The 12419-nt window shown below is 37.4% G+C and overlaps 3 protein-coding genes across 3 annotated transcripts in view; 1 reads left to right on the top strand and 2 right to left on the bottom strand.

Annotated features, from left to right (window-relative positions):
- Nucleotides 1-12419, top strand: part of LOC127855480 (SWI/SNF-related matrix-associated actin-dependent regulator of chromatin subfamily A containing DEAD/H box 1B-like) — a 318923-nt gene that overhangs the window by 74582 nt on the left and 231922 nt on the right. The window lies entirely within an intron of this gene.
- LOC127855485 (solute carrier family 46 member 3-like) overlaps nucleotides 5639-12419 on the bottom strand; it is a 250234-nt gene continuing 243453 nt past the window's right edge. The window contains exon 5 of the transcript XR_008037563.1: nucleotides 5639-6449. The gene's annotated coding sequence lies outside the window, so the exon portion shown is untranslated. The remainder of the gene's footprint in view (nucleotides 6450-12419) is intronic.
- Nucleotides 6439-11565, bottom strand: LOC127855488 (proton-coupled folate transporter-like). Its single transcript, XM_052391131.1, has 4 exons — nucleotides 10245-11565; nucleotides 9939-10003; nucleotides 9481-9637; nucleotides 6439-6812 (listed from the first exon to the last, which is right to left on the bottom strand). The coding sequence occupies exons 1-3, from the start codon at nucleotides 11389-11391 to the stop codon at nucleotides 9611-9613; spliced, it is 1239 nt and encodes a 412-aa protein (XP_052247091.1). The 5' UTR covers nucleotides 11392-11565; the 3' UTR covers nucleotides 6439-6812; nucleotides 9481-9610.

The following is a 12419-nucleotide window of genomic DNA, read 5'->3' as shown; positions in this document are numbered from 1 at the left end:
GAACAAACCTGTTTTAGTGGTCTGTCGGGCATTGCTATTTGATTCGATTATTAACAGTATCGAGAATCATCGTGCTCATGCTTAAAGTGATATTATGGGCATTTTGCACTGTTGAATTGAGCTGAAAAGAATTAACAGGTCAAAATAGTTAGTTAAAATGTGGTTACTGATCAATTATCTGCAACTCACCTTGCTACCAGTTGTTTATAAAAATATATTTTATATTCGATATTCTTACGTGACCCACCCAGTCCTGTAAGCCGAAATGATCCGTAAAACAATATTGTGTCTTTGTGTCGTATGAACAAATCTGCACTAAAACAAAATTTAGGTTCAACTCGTAAACGCATGATCAGTTGTCAAACGAAAGTACGGTTAATATTCAAATGCATTATTTTTCTCTTTCTGGTATATTGTTTTAGTATGTTGATGCTGCATTAATTACTATAAGTGTATATGAAGTAGAAACATCAAAAATAATCAACGGTTGCGATAGACACCTATAAACTGTTACATGCTCATAATATCACTTTAGTACATTAGGCAATATGGTGGAATAATTATTGTTAAATTTATTAAAAATAATATTTATCATTGTATTGTTGAAAACACATTAAGAATCTATTATTGACATACCATAATTATATTGCTGAATATCTTCTTTTAACATATTTCTGGTCTAAAGAAAATTCCAGGTAACCTAGTTCACGGATAGCGTCTTTATTATATAACGATTATTTTACTGACCGCGAACTCCGGTGATGACCTGTATATAAACTCTGAATGTCCGCGACTTGACCCGAAACCACGCGGGTTGAAATGCAATTCTTTAAAGTGAGGCCTCGCTTCCACTGCTCTTTATACTTTTACATGTTAACATGTTGACAGGAATATGGAAGTAAGTACTAAATATGAGAACATAGCCTTTTAAGTATAAACGCTTTTGCGCTGGTAATACTCTGAAAATAAAAGGTGTACGCACAAACTGTATTGATGTCGAGAATTGAGTGTAAAACTGTTCTATCTATTAAGCCTTTTCATTAGAGATAAAATTGTTTCATACAGTAAAACAGTGGTACAAAGACGCGGATATGTCTCCAATGTTCTGGTGGTATACTCAAATCAGCCAATGGAATAAATGAAGTGTATTCATTCGTACCTAGCCGCGGGAAATTTTATTTGAATTTTATTGGACACTTACAAAGGTCAAGTCAGGGTGAAAAGCTGGCTTATGCAGCTTACGCCGAAAAAAAAAAGTTATAACAACTAGCATGACTTCATGTTAAGATCCTTTTGCATTAAATCGCTAGCACACTAATAGACTGGTTCCCAATAGAAAGCATTGCAATCATATTCATTTCCCACAAGATGGTCAGCTATAGCCATGAAAAGAAAAGCTCCAGGAAACATGTAACAGAGACGCATAACATAAAAAATAACACTTTTGTATAAACATATTACATTGAGGATATTTGTTGGATTCGGTGGATTATCGATTTAAATTCATGAGTGATCATAGAAAATATATATTTTATATGATCACGAGCGAATAAAAATCGATATTCCACCGAATCCAACAAATTTTCTTTTTATTTTATGCTTTGTTTCACCGTTTATATACGTTGTTAAAGAGTTTAACTAAAGAATTTCGCTGGGATAATGACGTCATTTCGTCAAAAAAATGACGTCATTTCGTCAAAAAAATGACGTCATTTCACAGTAAACAGTTAAAATTATCGATAATTTTCACTGTTAATTTGAATCACTGTTTGAAACAGTGAAATTAATAGTTTTAATTTACTGATATATCTCTATAAACCACCGGAAAGCATAAAATAATTTATAATTTTTAAATAAATACATGGCGTATTAATAAAGAAATCCATTATCAAATCGCATTGCAAGCATTTTACATGTTGAACAACTTCACATATTTTCGTATATTTAAAACAAAACGTGAAAACAATTCATTAAATGATTTCATAAAACAAAACTGGTATATTTGGAATTGTTTTAAATAATTATAATAACAAGGAAAAATTTATTTAAAAAAAGCCTTATAAGGGACCGAATCAGGAACCTCTAGAAGCAGAAGCAAAGTCATGACTTATTACACCACACGGGCTTTCAACACGTGCAGTGATGTCAGAAATGTATGTCAGTAATACACGTTTTGCTTAATTATCGACGAAAAGTGTAACGCAGTCTTTATAAATTTTGCAATTTCTTTGTGATGATTATCAATAAAAGGACATGCATGTTTCTTTGTCATGTATTTTATTTTGGCTGTTAGAATATTATTTTTTTAATATTGTCATTTGTGAAATGTTGAACAAGTCCCTTTAAAGGGACCGTCAACCGCGATTGACGAAAAATAAAAGTTCTAAAATACCATATTTTTTTACAATTATTAGTTTATATTGATTAAAATATCACAACTGGTATATTACATTACTTGAAAAAAGTTGCTAAGTTTTCATATGTTCAATATATTCGGTAATAAATTTTACTGGGTACAGGTACCAGGTAACTACCAGTTTACTATAAATAACGCAAGTAGATTGATCATCATTGTCACGTGGTAAACCCAGGAATGCAAATTGTGCATGCGTAGTGATTTGTATATATTATATATATGAAATGATCAATCTACTTGCGTTATTTATAGTGTGTATATCGTTCTGTCACCTATTTTCGCGATGTACTTTCGATTTCACATCGCGAAATTTTATTACCGAATATACTGAAAATATGAACTTTTTTATGCCCCCCTGATCGAAAGATCGGGGGACCGTTTTACTAACAGAGTTACGCTAGCGTATGTCTACGATTTTCGTAATTCCTTGCGTACGTTTGAAATTTTTGCGCAAATGCGTTTTACTAAAAAATGCGTACGTAAGTTTTACGTAAGTTTTAACGCAACTTTACGAACAAAAAAAGCATGCGTAAGCATTCAGTATTTTCGTAAATATGGCCGCGTTATTTCCTAGAAGGAACGCTCGAAGGAGAAATCCAAGGATTTTTAGAGATCGACCAAACTATCTAAATGTTCTGACAGAGCAAGAAATACAGCGAAAGTATAGACTGTCAATGTATTCCAAATTAATTGGTTATCTTGTTTCAGTTTAACATTACTGAATGTATCGTATTTATACTAATAGCATATTTTAGTAGTGTTTTGTCACATTATTTATATGTTTTAGATGCTTTGCTGAATACACACTGTTGTTAACAAATAGATGAAATAAAAAGAATTTGTTATAACGCACTGCACATACATTTTTGTTTTTTTGGTTTGGAGTTGCGACTCCTCCTACCACCTGGGGTTCTAAAGCTACAGTGGGCTCCACACACATCGTACTGCATGATTGACCATGTTGCTCTGCAATCATCGGCTGTTGTGTTCCTGTCATTATTGAAAACAGACAAAATGTTTCTTCAACTCAAGTGCCTTTCAAAACAATGAAGATTAGAAGCACAAGTACATTTAGCGTTAGCAGCGGGGATAGCAGTAATTTTTACTGTTTTTGCGAAAACAGTACTGTTTTCGTTATCTAGTCATACCGGCAGCGGGGTGTCATTAACTGTCACAACGGCGACTGTTTTAGTGGAACGGTTTGGTAAATAATATAGCTAATGACAGTAAGTAAAGATTACTTTTTTATTTGATCATTGCAATAATGTATGTTACTCACGTTGCACAGCAAACGTGTCCACACCACCGAACCCCACAATCGACTCTTCGCCAATAACCTCTATCATCTATAAGAAATTAGATCTAACTGTACGGTAATCAACAATATAATTTGCATCAAACTTAGGCCTAAAGAACTTTTTTACCGACCCTTAACTTGTTTTGCCATTTGAAGTCAAGTTTACAGACAAAAAATCAGTTTTTGGTTACATTTGTTAAACTGGAATATTTTATCGATATAATGATTGTGCCATCTTAGAATTATATTAAATGATGTTTGCATTGATGTTTTGAAGACTTTTGTCAATGGACTTACCTTGTTAGTGGAACACAACGTGTAAAAGTCAAACAAAAGTTCAATGAAAGTTACGAAAACCTACTTTTTTTATTTTTGGTGATGTTAGCGGAAGTAAAACACAACTTTTTTACGCGTACAAAAGAGTACAAAACACTTTAATTCTAAATAATATGAAAAGACACTTATGAACCCTATTAATTAATCAAGCAAGTATTTTTTAGATTTCTACGGTAGGAGTATTATTGATTTGACTTTAATGATACACTGCATTACATAATTAATTTCATCACAGCTATCAGTCAGATACAGTAATTTACATTTGATATCATTGGTTATGAATAAAAAAACAATATTCTAAGGTCACTCATCAAATGGAGATATGCTTTGATATAGCTTTCTCTTGGTATAGTCGTGAATACAAATGCATTTACTTTCTCCTCCCACTTCTCCAGTGTGATTGCTGGCCCCCCTCCCGTTTGTTTCATTGATAGGCGCCGTTGTCTTTCTTTCTTTCTCAGTTTTGTTTTCGTGTCGGAAATCTTTTTCTGGATCTCTTCCACTGTTCTTTCTTCTGCTCCCAGTGCGTTTATTCTGCATGAGATTATGTTTACATACGTCTAGCATGTTTAGTGACATTTTAATAAGCTATATCCTTATTTAACAAGAAGCCGTCGGAGACGGGTTATGATCCCCAAAGTTTTTTTGTCACAATATTGCACTATATATTCAGATAAAAGGAAACGTCTAGTAGTTGGGGGGACAAGAATTGCACTATATGTACAGTTTATGGAAAATTTCAAACGGCCATAACTCTGTGAAAAATCATCCGACCAGAACCGGCTGATAATATGCACATCTCCTCTTGGTAGTGAAGCTTCCCATAAAGTTTAATTGAATTCCGGTCATTAATTGCTGAGAAATAGCCCGGACAAAAATTGTGCACGGACGGACGGACACACGCACGGACAGACGAAGCGGCGACTATATGCTCCCCCCCCCCCCCAAAAAAAAAAAAATGGGGGGGAGCATAATAAATTATTATGGTGTTTTTGAGCGTTTAAACTACAGTAAGCACATGTCACGTTGTGTTTTTTTCTAATCTAAAATTGTGTTCATTGTTAAGTTTCAAAGAAAATATAATAGTGCGCTAGATGATACTCACTGTTCTGCAATTTTTTTCCCACGCAAGATCCTTATCTTTTCCAGACAACGTCGATGAAAAATTGCCGTTTATCAACGCATGCTGCTCGATGTAAGCAGCTGCTAACACCTCCGTTTCTATTTTTGTCCAATTCAATTTCCTTTTTCTCTTTTCTTCTCAGTAAGCGTTACCGCATCCATTGTGACAAGTTACAACTTAAACAAGTGCAGACGACACTAGGTGACAACACACTTACGAAAGCAGATGGGTTACATAAAACAACAAAGTAAAAATAGTATAGTTTAACCGTCAGAGTTGTTGTTGTTTGTTTACATGTCACCTCCAAGTTGGAGAGTTACGATCATTTTTTTCACTTACGTACGATGTCAAACTTACGCAATGTTAGTAAAACGCACTTACGAAATGCGTACGTTATTCGTAACTTGTCAACTTACGCCAATACTTACGCAAAATTAAGTATTGTTAGTAAAACGGTACCCGGGGGTATATTATTTTTGGTCTGTCTGTCTGTCTGTCATTCATTCATTGTGTGTGTCCAAAAACTTTAACCTTGGTTAAGTTTTGCAATAACTTTTGCATTAATTGAAGATAGCAACTTGATATTTGGCATGCATGTGTATCTCATTGAGCTGCACATTTTGAGTGGTGAAAGGTCAAGGTCATCCTTCAAGGTCAAAGGTCAAATATATGGCTTCAAAGCGGCGCAATAGGGGGCATTGTGTTTCTGACAAACACATCTCTTGTTCAAGTAATTTAATATACCAGTCGTGATATTCAATCAATATAAACTAGTAATTATAAAAAAACAACCGGTATTTTAGAACTTTTTTTTTTTCGTCAATCGCGGTTGACGGTCCCTTTAAGTGTTTAAACACATTCATGAGGCCTATAAATTATGTGATTGGTGTTAAATACATCCTTATCACAGCAATTATCAGCTGCACACTTAATCAAGTTGTTCAGCCATATGCTACAATGCATTTTAACAAAACTATTTTGAACATGAGTTGTTTTATGTGCAAAGCTTCATTGATTTTTAATGACGATGTTTTGTACAATCACGTTAATTTTAAGAAAGCGTCGCGTTCAATAGCTCATTGCGCAATATGTAAAAAGCCATAAAATGTTGACATGTTTATGTTTAAACACATGAAGCACACACGGTTTACACTCAGTTGTCGACAATACTCCTCTTTTCTGTTATTGACATTTCGAGATACTGAGCACGTATATGCCTATAATGGCGAGAAGGGTTTCTCTTTTCCCAAAGCAGGAAGCAGGGATTCACCTGTTACCTTGCAGGGGGGGGGGGGGGGGGGGGGGGGGGGCCTGGGATCACCTATTTCACTGCAATGAATTGGGGGTTAATATGTCCCCAGACAAGAAACATGGGTTTATATGTTGCTCTGCAGATAGCTGCGGTTCACACGTCCCGAGAAAAGAAACATGGGTTTATATGTTGCTCTGCAGATAGCTGAGGTTCACATATCCCGAGGCAATAAACACATGTTGCTCTGCATGGAACTGGGGTTCATCTGTTTCCATTCACGGAGCTGATGGATCTTGTGAGAACGTCATCAACCGTGTTGTCGGGTCTAGCGGAGTTGTTCTCAGTGGGTCCGTACACGGCCTCGCCTCTCTGGGTCATCTTGAACAATCTGTGGAGCAACATGAAAACCAGTGCTTGTATTATAATATAAACATAGGAGGAAATACGTGTCCACACATCTTCATTACTTTTTACCATGGCATGTTTAGAGATTATATTATATGACTCACTTATATGCACTACCACTGCATTATAAACACGTATAAATTATCGACAAACCGAACAAACCGTATTACACTTAAACAAAGCAATACGGTTTACTAGATGTAGCAAGGCTCTACTTGCGTTAATGAAAGTCACGCTTGTTGCTCATTTTAACCCATTTATGCCTAGTGGACTCTCCCATCATTCTAAAGTGGATCAATTTATTTCCAAAATTAGGGATGTCTAGTATATTTTTTTCTATATTTAGAATATTTCTTAAAGAAATTCCTTTAAGCAAATAGCGCAGACCCAGATGAGACGCTGCATCATGCGGCGTCTCATCTGGGTCTCCGCTGTTTGCCAAGACATTTTTTCTAGACGCTAGGCATAAATGGGTTAAGCCATGCTTACTTGAAAAATCATGTACTGACTCATGTTCTTAAAAACGACACTTAAAAGCCATTTAATGTGAATACAATGATTCACTTGAATCCCCTCACGTGATTTAAAACGTTAACTAAGCAAGCACGTGTTTTATAAAACAATGTAAGAGTATACAGACTAACACCACCGGTGTTGGACGCGTGGCCAAGTCACGTTACCACTATCAATATCAATATGTCTTAAAACAACATTTTTCATCATTTTGACCAAAAAATAATAATTATGATATCAGATTTTTTTTGGTCAAAATGATGAAAAATGTTGTTTTATAACATATTAATAGTGAATTTTTTTTTGGTCAAACTGATGAAAAATGTTGTTTTATGACATATTGATAGTGTTAAAGTGACTTGGCCACACGCCCAACACATGTGACTAACACAAGAAGCTATCACAAAGGGGAATAAAAGTGCAAATTTGCATTAGAGACAGCTAGATAACCGGATGTATACTAAAACTGGGAGAAGCTAGCTAGCCGTGTGTCATAAAGGTGTGCAAAATCACAAGGGATAGCCAGAAAAATGCATATTCACACTAGGTGCAGTTATCCAGCTGCATGTTCAACAACAACACGTTTATTATGCCCCCCCCCCCTCCCCATTCGAAGAAGAGGGAGTATATTGTTTTTCACATGTCGGACGGTCGGTCCGTCGGTCGGTCGGTCCGTCCACCAAATGGTTTCCGGATGATAACTCAAGAACGCTTAGGCCTGGGATCAGGAAAGTTCATAGGTACATTGATCATGACTGGCAGATGACCCCTATTGATTTTCATGTTACTAGGTCAAGGTCACAGTGACATGGTGCAGTACAATGGTTTCCGGATGATAACTCAAGAACGCTTAGGCCTGGGATCAGGAAAGTCCATAGGGACATTGGTCATGGCCAGCAGATGACCCCTATAGATTTTCAGGTCACTAGGTTAAAGTTTAAGGTCACAGTGACTCGAAACAGTATAATGGTTTCCGGATGAAAACTTAAGAACGCTTAAGCCTGGGATCAGGAAAGTTCATAGGGACATCGGCCATGACTAACAGATGACCCATATTGATTTTCAGTATTTTATGTTAAAGGTCAAGGGCACAGTGACTTGAAACAGTAAAATGGTTTCCGGATGATAACTCACGAATGCTTAGGGTTAGGATCAGGAAAGTTCATGGGGAAATTGGTAATGACCGACAGATGACCCCTATTGATTTTCAGGACTCTAGGTCAAAGTTCAAGGTCACAGTGACATGAAGCAGTAAAATGGTTTCCGGATGATAACTCAAGAACACTTAGGCCTGGTATCAGGAAAGTTCATAGGGAAATTGGTCATGACCGGCAGATGACCCCTATAGATTTTCAGGTCACTAGGTTAAAGTTCAAGGTCACAGTGACTCGAAGCAGTAAAATGGTTTCCGGATGATAACTCAAGAACTATTAAGCCTGTGATCAGGAGAGATCATAGGGACATTGGTCATGACCGGCAGATGACCCCTATTGATTTGGAAGACTCTAGGTCTAGGTCTAACGTATTCAAACAATGACTACAACGGACAGCCCATTTTGGGGGCATGCGTGTTGTACAAACAGCCCTTGTTAAACGATACATTCAGAAGGTCAAAAGACCAAGTGGACATAATAAGTATGCAGTGTTTACAAATTAAATAGTTTATGATAAAACAAAGTAATAATACATTTGATTGCAACAATACATACATTTATTAATAAATACTAGGTTCTTATGCCCATGTAAACTGACACTAAAAGTAGTTAGGTACCTGGCCTGCATACACTGTGTATACTTACTTGGAGAGCAGCTATCATGATGAATACACGAGGAGTAGGTAGCTAGCAGCTTATCATAATTGCGTACACTACCATAAGGAGCAGCCAGGAAGGTGTATACAAAATAGAGGCAGCTAACTATCATTGAAACATTGCCGCGGCGTATTGGATATGGTGTCCGCCTAGCGACCGGGATATCATGGATTCGATTCCCACGGTGGGGCGTTATTTATATCTCCGCCATAGACACCAAGTACTGGTTCTACCCAGGAAAAGGCATCGAGTATGTTGCAATAAGCCTTCCAATTTAGCTTAAAGAAATAGGCTTAAACTAAACCAACTACAATTGTGTATACTTACACGAGGAGCAGAACGACCATGAAGGACATCCCACCCAGCACTATGAACACTGTACCCGTGAAGACGTTCACAGTGGCATAGTAGATGTGGTTCAAGCTGTAAGTCGTCAGGATCGCCGTCGACGAAGACACTAAGATAATATTCGCGAATACGGCACCTGTTAAAGGGAGTATAAGCATTGGCCATGTTCTCAAAAATACCGAATGATAATGTTTTCTCTATTTAATTTGTTAACAATATTTTATTGTGTGTAAGGGCGGTTGAAATCCCGAAAGAAATTCCGTCTGTCAAGAATGGCGACCACCAAAAAAAACAAAAAACCCGTGCACCAAGATTGGAAATCAAACCCGGCTTGCCTATGTAAAAATCGAATACACCAACCTCTGCGCAAACATAAATTCCCAAAGATTTTTTTTTTAAAGATTAAGACATCTTTTCTATTGGTTGATTCTGCCAACCTTGGCGGACAGGAGTGCTTTAAGCATCGTTGTGGCAAGCGCCCCAAGTGTGGCCACAATAGGCACTGAAACAAGACAAAAACATCGAGGTTGAGATGCTCAAAACTTACCATTTACTGAAAAAATGAATTTGCTAATTCGCTTATGTTTTTCCCATAGTAAGAATAAAATTTGCTTAAGTGCAATTAACGCGCAGCTTGTACAAGGTTATTGAAAATTAGTATATTTCTTTGATACGTTAGTGTTGTTGTTTTTTGTTACTAAATATTGTAAACTATGTATTCCTATATTTAAAAATATGCTTACCCATGAACAACTGTATAGTTGTGGTCGCCAGCGCTTCTAAAACATACGATCCTGTATTGAAGACGGCACTAATCAGTGCGATGTTAACGACCGACAGGTAGCGCTTCAAGGGAATGATGAGAACCATGCTAGCTAGTCCCTGTGTAGCGTGCCGAGCAGCGGAAAATAACCCTATTTTGTGCGCGGTCCAGCAGAACGGCCGACCTAGTTGATACAGTAGCTCAGTCGAGCCGCGATCAGCATTCGCAAAAGATTGGAAAAAGTAAGTAACGAGAACGATTACAAAAGCTACACGGCGCCCATTAAACATAGGTGAGCAGTAAACGTCCCCAATACGTCTGATCATCTTACAGACTGTCCGCGTGGTCGCTCTGTTGTGTCGTTTGTGTGTTTCTGGCAAACAAAAACATATCAGCAGAAGGCAAAATCCCGCTGCCGCGGTGCAAGCGACCATTGATGGGAAAAAGCCAGCTTTCGTGATTATGAACCCTGAGCTAAATGCTGAAAGCGTTGAACAGAACATCAGAAGGCCATCGTATATACTAAGTGCTATTGCGCGATTCTTTTCAGTCGGTGTAACATCCGCCAGATATAACATTGCCGCCAGATAGTTCGTGTTAGACGCGCCCGACAGGCCGTCGATCGCTGAACCAACGACTATCATAACAAGGCTCCATTGAAAGTAAATGGTCAGCGAAGTTATCGCCATTTGCACCGTCTGGCTGAGCGCGCTGATTATGAACAAACATTTTCGTCCGTATTTATCAGAGTATGATGAAACCAGCGCCGAAACGAAGAAGGACGGCACGAGGGTCGCCAGGGCAGCAAACATTGCCCAGCGAGCCGTTTCCTGTTCTATCCGTGTGAAATTGCCTTCCGTGGAGTTACCATCCTGGAGGCAGCGCATGTGGTGGTGATCGTGCTTCTCGTGGCCATCGTTCAAATCCATCGTCTCTATTAGGTACTTTTGTATCCACTGTTGGGTCGCATAGTAGCTGATACCACCAGATACATGCAGGAGAATAGTTACCGGAAATAGCACAGCATGTACGATGCGGAATTCATTTGGGGTCTCTCGGACACTGCTTGAAGAGACCCCAGCTGCGACACGATGTTGCAAAAGCGCGTCTCTCTCACTAGAATCCATTGCGTAAATTAAGATAACAGTAAACTTATTTTCAGACAGTTATAAATGCACACGGTAATGCCGCGAGAAAAAAATGCAATATTGTTTCGGAAGACGGATTTATATACACCACCGCAGTGAAACTGAGTTCTTGTCTGATTGAGAATTAAACAATCCGTTACAGCGTTTTGCATGGTTTATCCCTTCTACTGCTTATTGCTTTATACGGAAGTTATGTAAGAAAAGCTCAGCACTTCCTTCAGTGCGATTACTGTCAACTGGTAGCACTTGTTTACAGCATGTGATGTTTTGTTCTTGGCAATTGAAATAACAAACATATGTAAAGGCGGTGATGTAAACGTGCGCTCTTCGAATAGACCTGTTCAAATGATAAGTCATACACAGTTATTTCACTCGAGTATTTATAGTATCATAAGTCATCGCTATCACGCTAAGTATGTCGATCAGGTGATTGGTGTATGTAAAACTAAATACGTTAACATGTTTCAATGTGAATTATGACAACAGTATAAATTTATTTTTTAAAGATATGTTTCACGATAGGGGATATCAATACGTATATGTTATCAAATATAGAAGTGCACGTACTGAATTATGGTAGTTATAGTGAAATATGAGCATATAGCCTTTAAGTATAAACGCCCTGCTGGCAATGCGCCAAATATAAATGGGCGCCCACAAACTGTTTTGATTGCGAGATATGAATGTCAAACTCTTGTATCCGCTTAGCTTTTTTATTTTTAAAATGTTTAACTCTGTTTACTTCGCAAGTCTGCATTCCTTTAATGTTCATGAGACTTTTGTTTTCGCTATACTACATGTTCATGTAAATGAGTCAAAATTTTGTAAATGTAATTTTTTTCTTTTTGTGTGTGCAGTTTTTGTTTTCAAACATGATAATTCCATTAATTTATTCGTATTTAAATGGCGGGAAAATTTGTTATGAACTCAATGGACAATTACACAAATTCGAGAAAAGTTTAAACCTGACAGATACGTCGAAAAAGAACAGTATACAAACACAATTA

This window comes from Dreissena polymorpha, chromosome 13 (assembly GCF_020536995.1).
Source record: "Dreissena polymorpha isolate Duluth1 chromosome 13, UMN_Dpol_1.0, whole genome shotgun sequence".
In the NCBI taxonomy this organism is placed as follows: Eukaryota; Metazoa; Mollusca; class Bivalvia; order Myida; family Dreissenidae; genus Dreissena; species Dreissena polymorpha.
Note: the sequence above shows the minus strand (reverse complement) of the source record. Positions and strands in the feature narration are given on the sequence as shown.

Coding starts and splice junctions, on each gene's coding strand:
- LOC127855488 (XM_052391131.1), bottom strand. CDS start 11,391: ATGGATTCTAGTGAGAGAGACGCGCTTTTGCAACATCGTGTCGCAGCT. Junction 10,004..10,244: donor AACTATACAGTTGTTCATGG/GTAAGCATATTT, acceptor GTCTTGTTTCAG/TGCCTATTGTGGCCACACTT. Junction 9,638..9,938: donor AAGCACTCCTGTCCGCCAAG/GTTGGCAGAATC, acceptor TCCCTTTAACAG/GTGCCGTATTCGCGAATATT.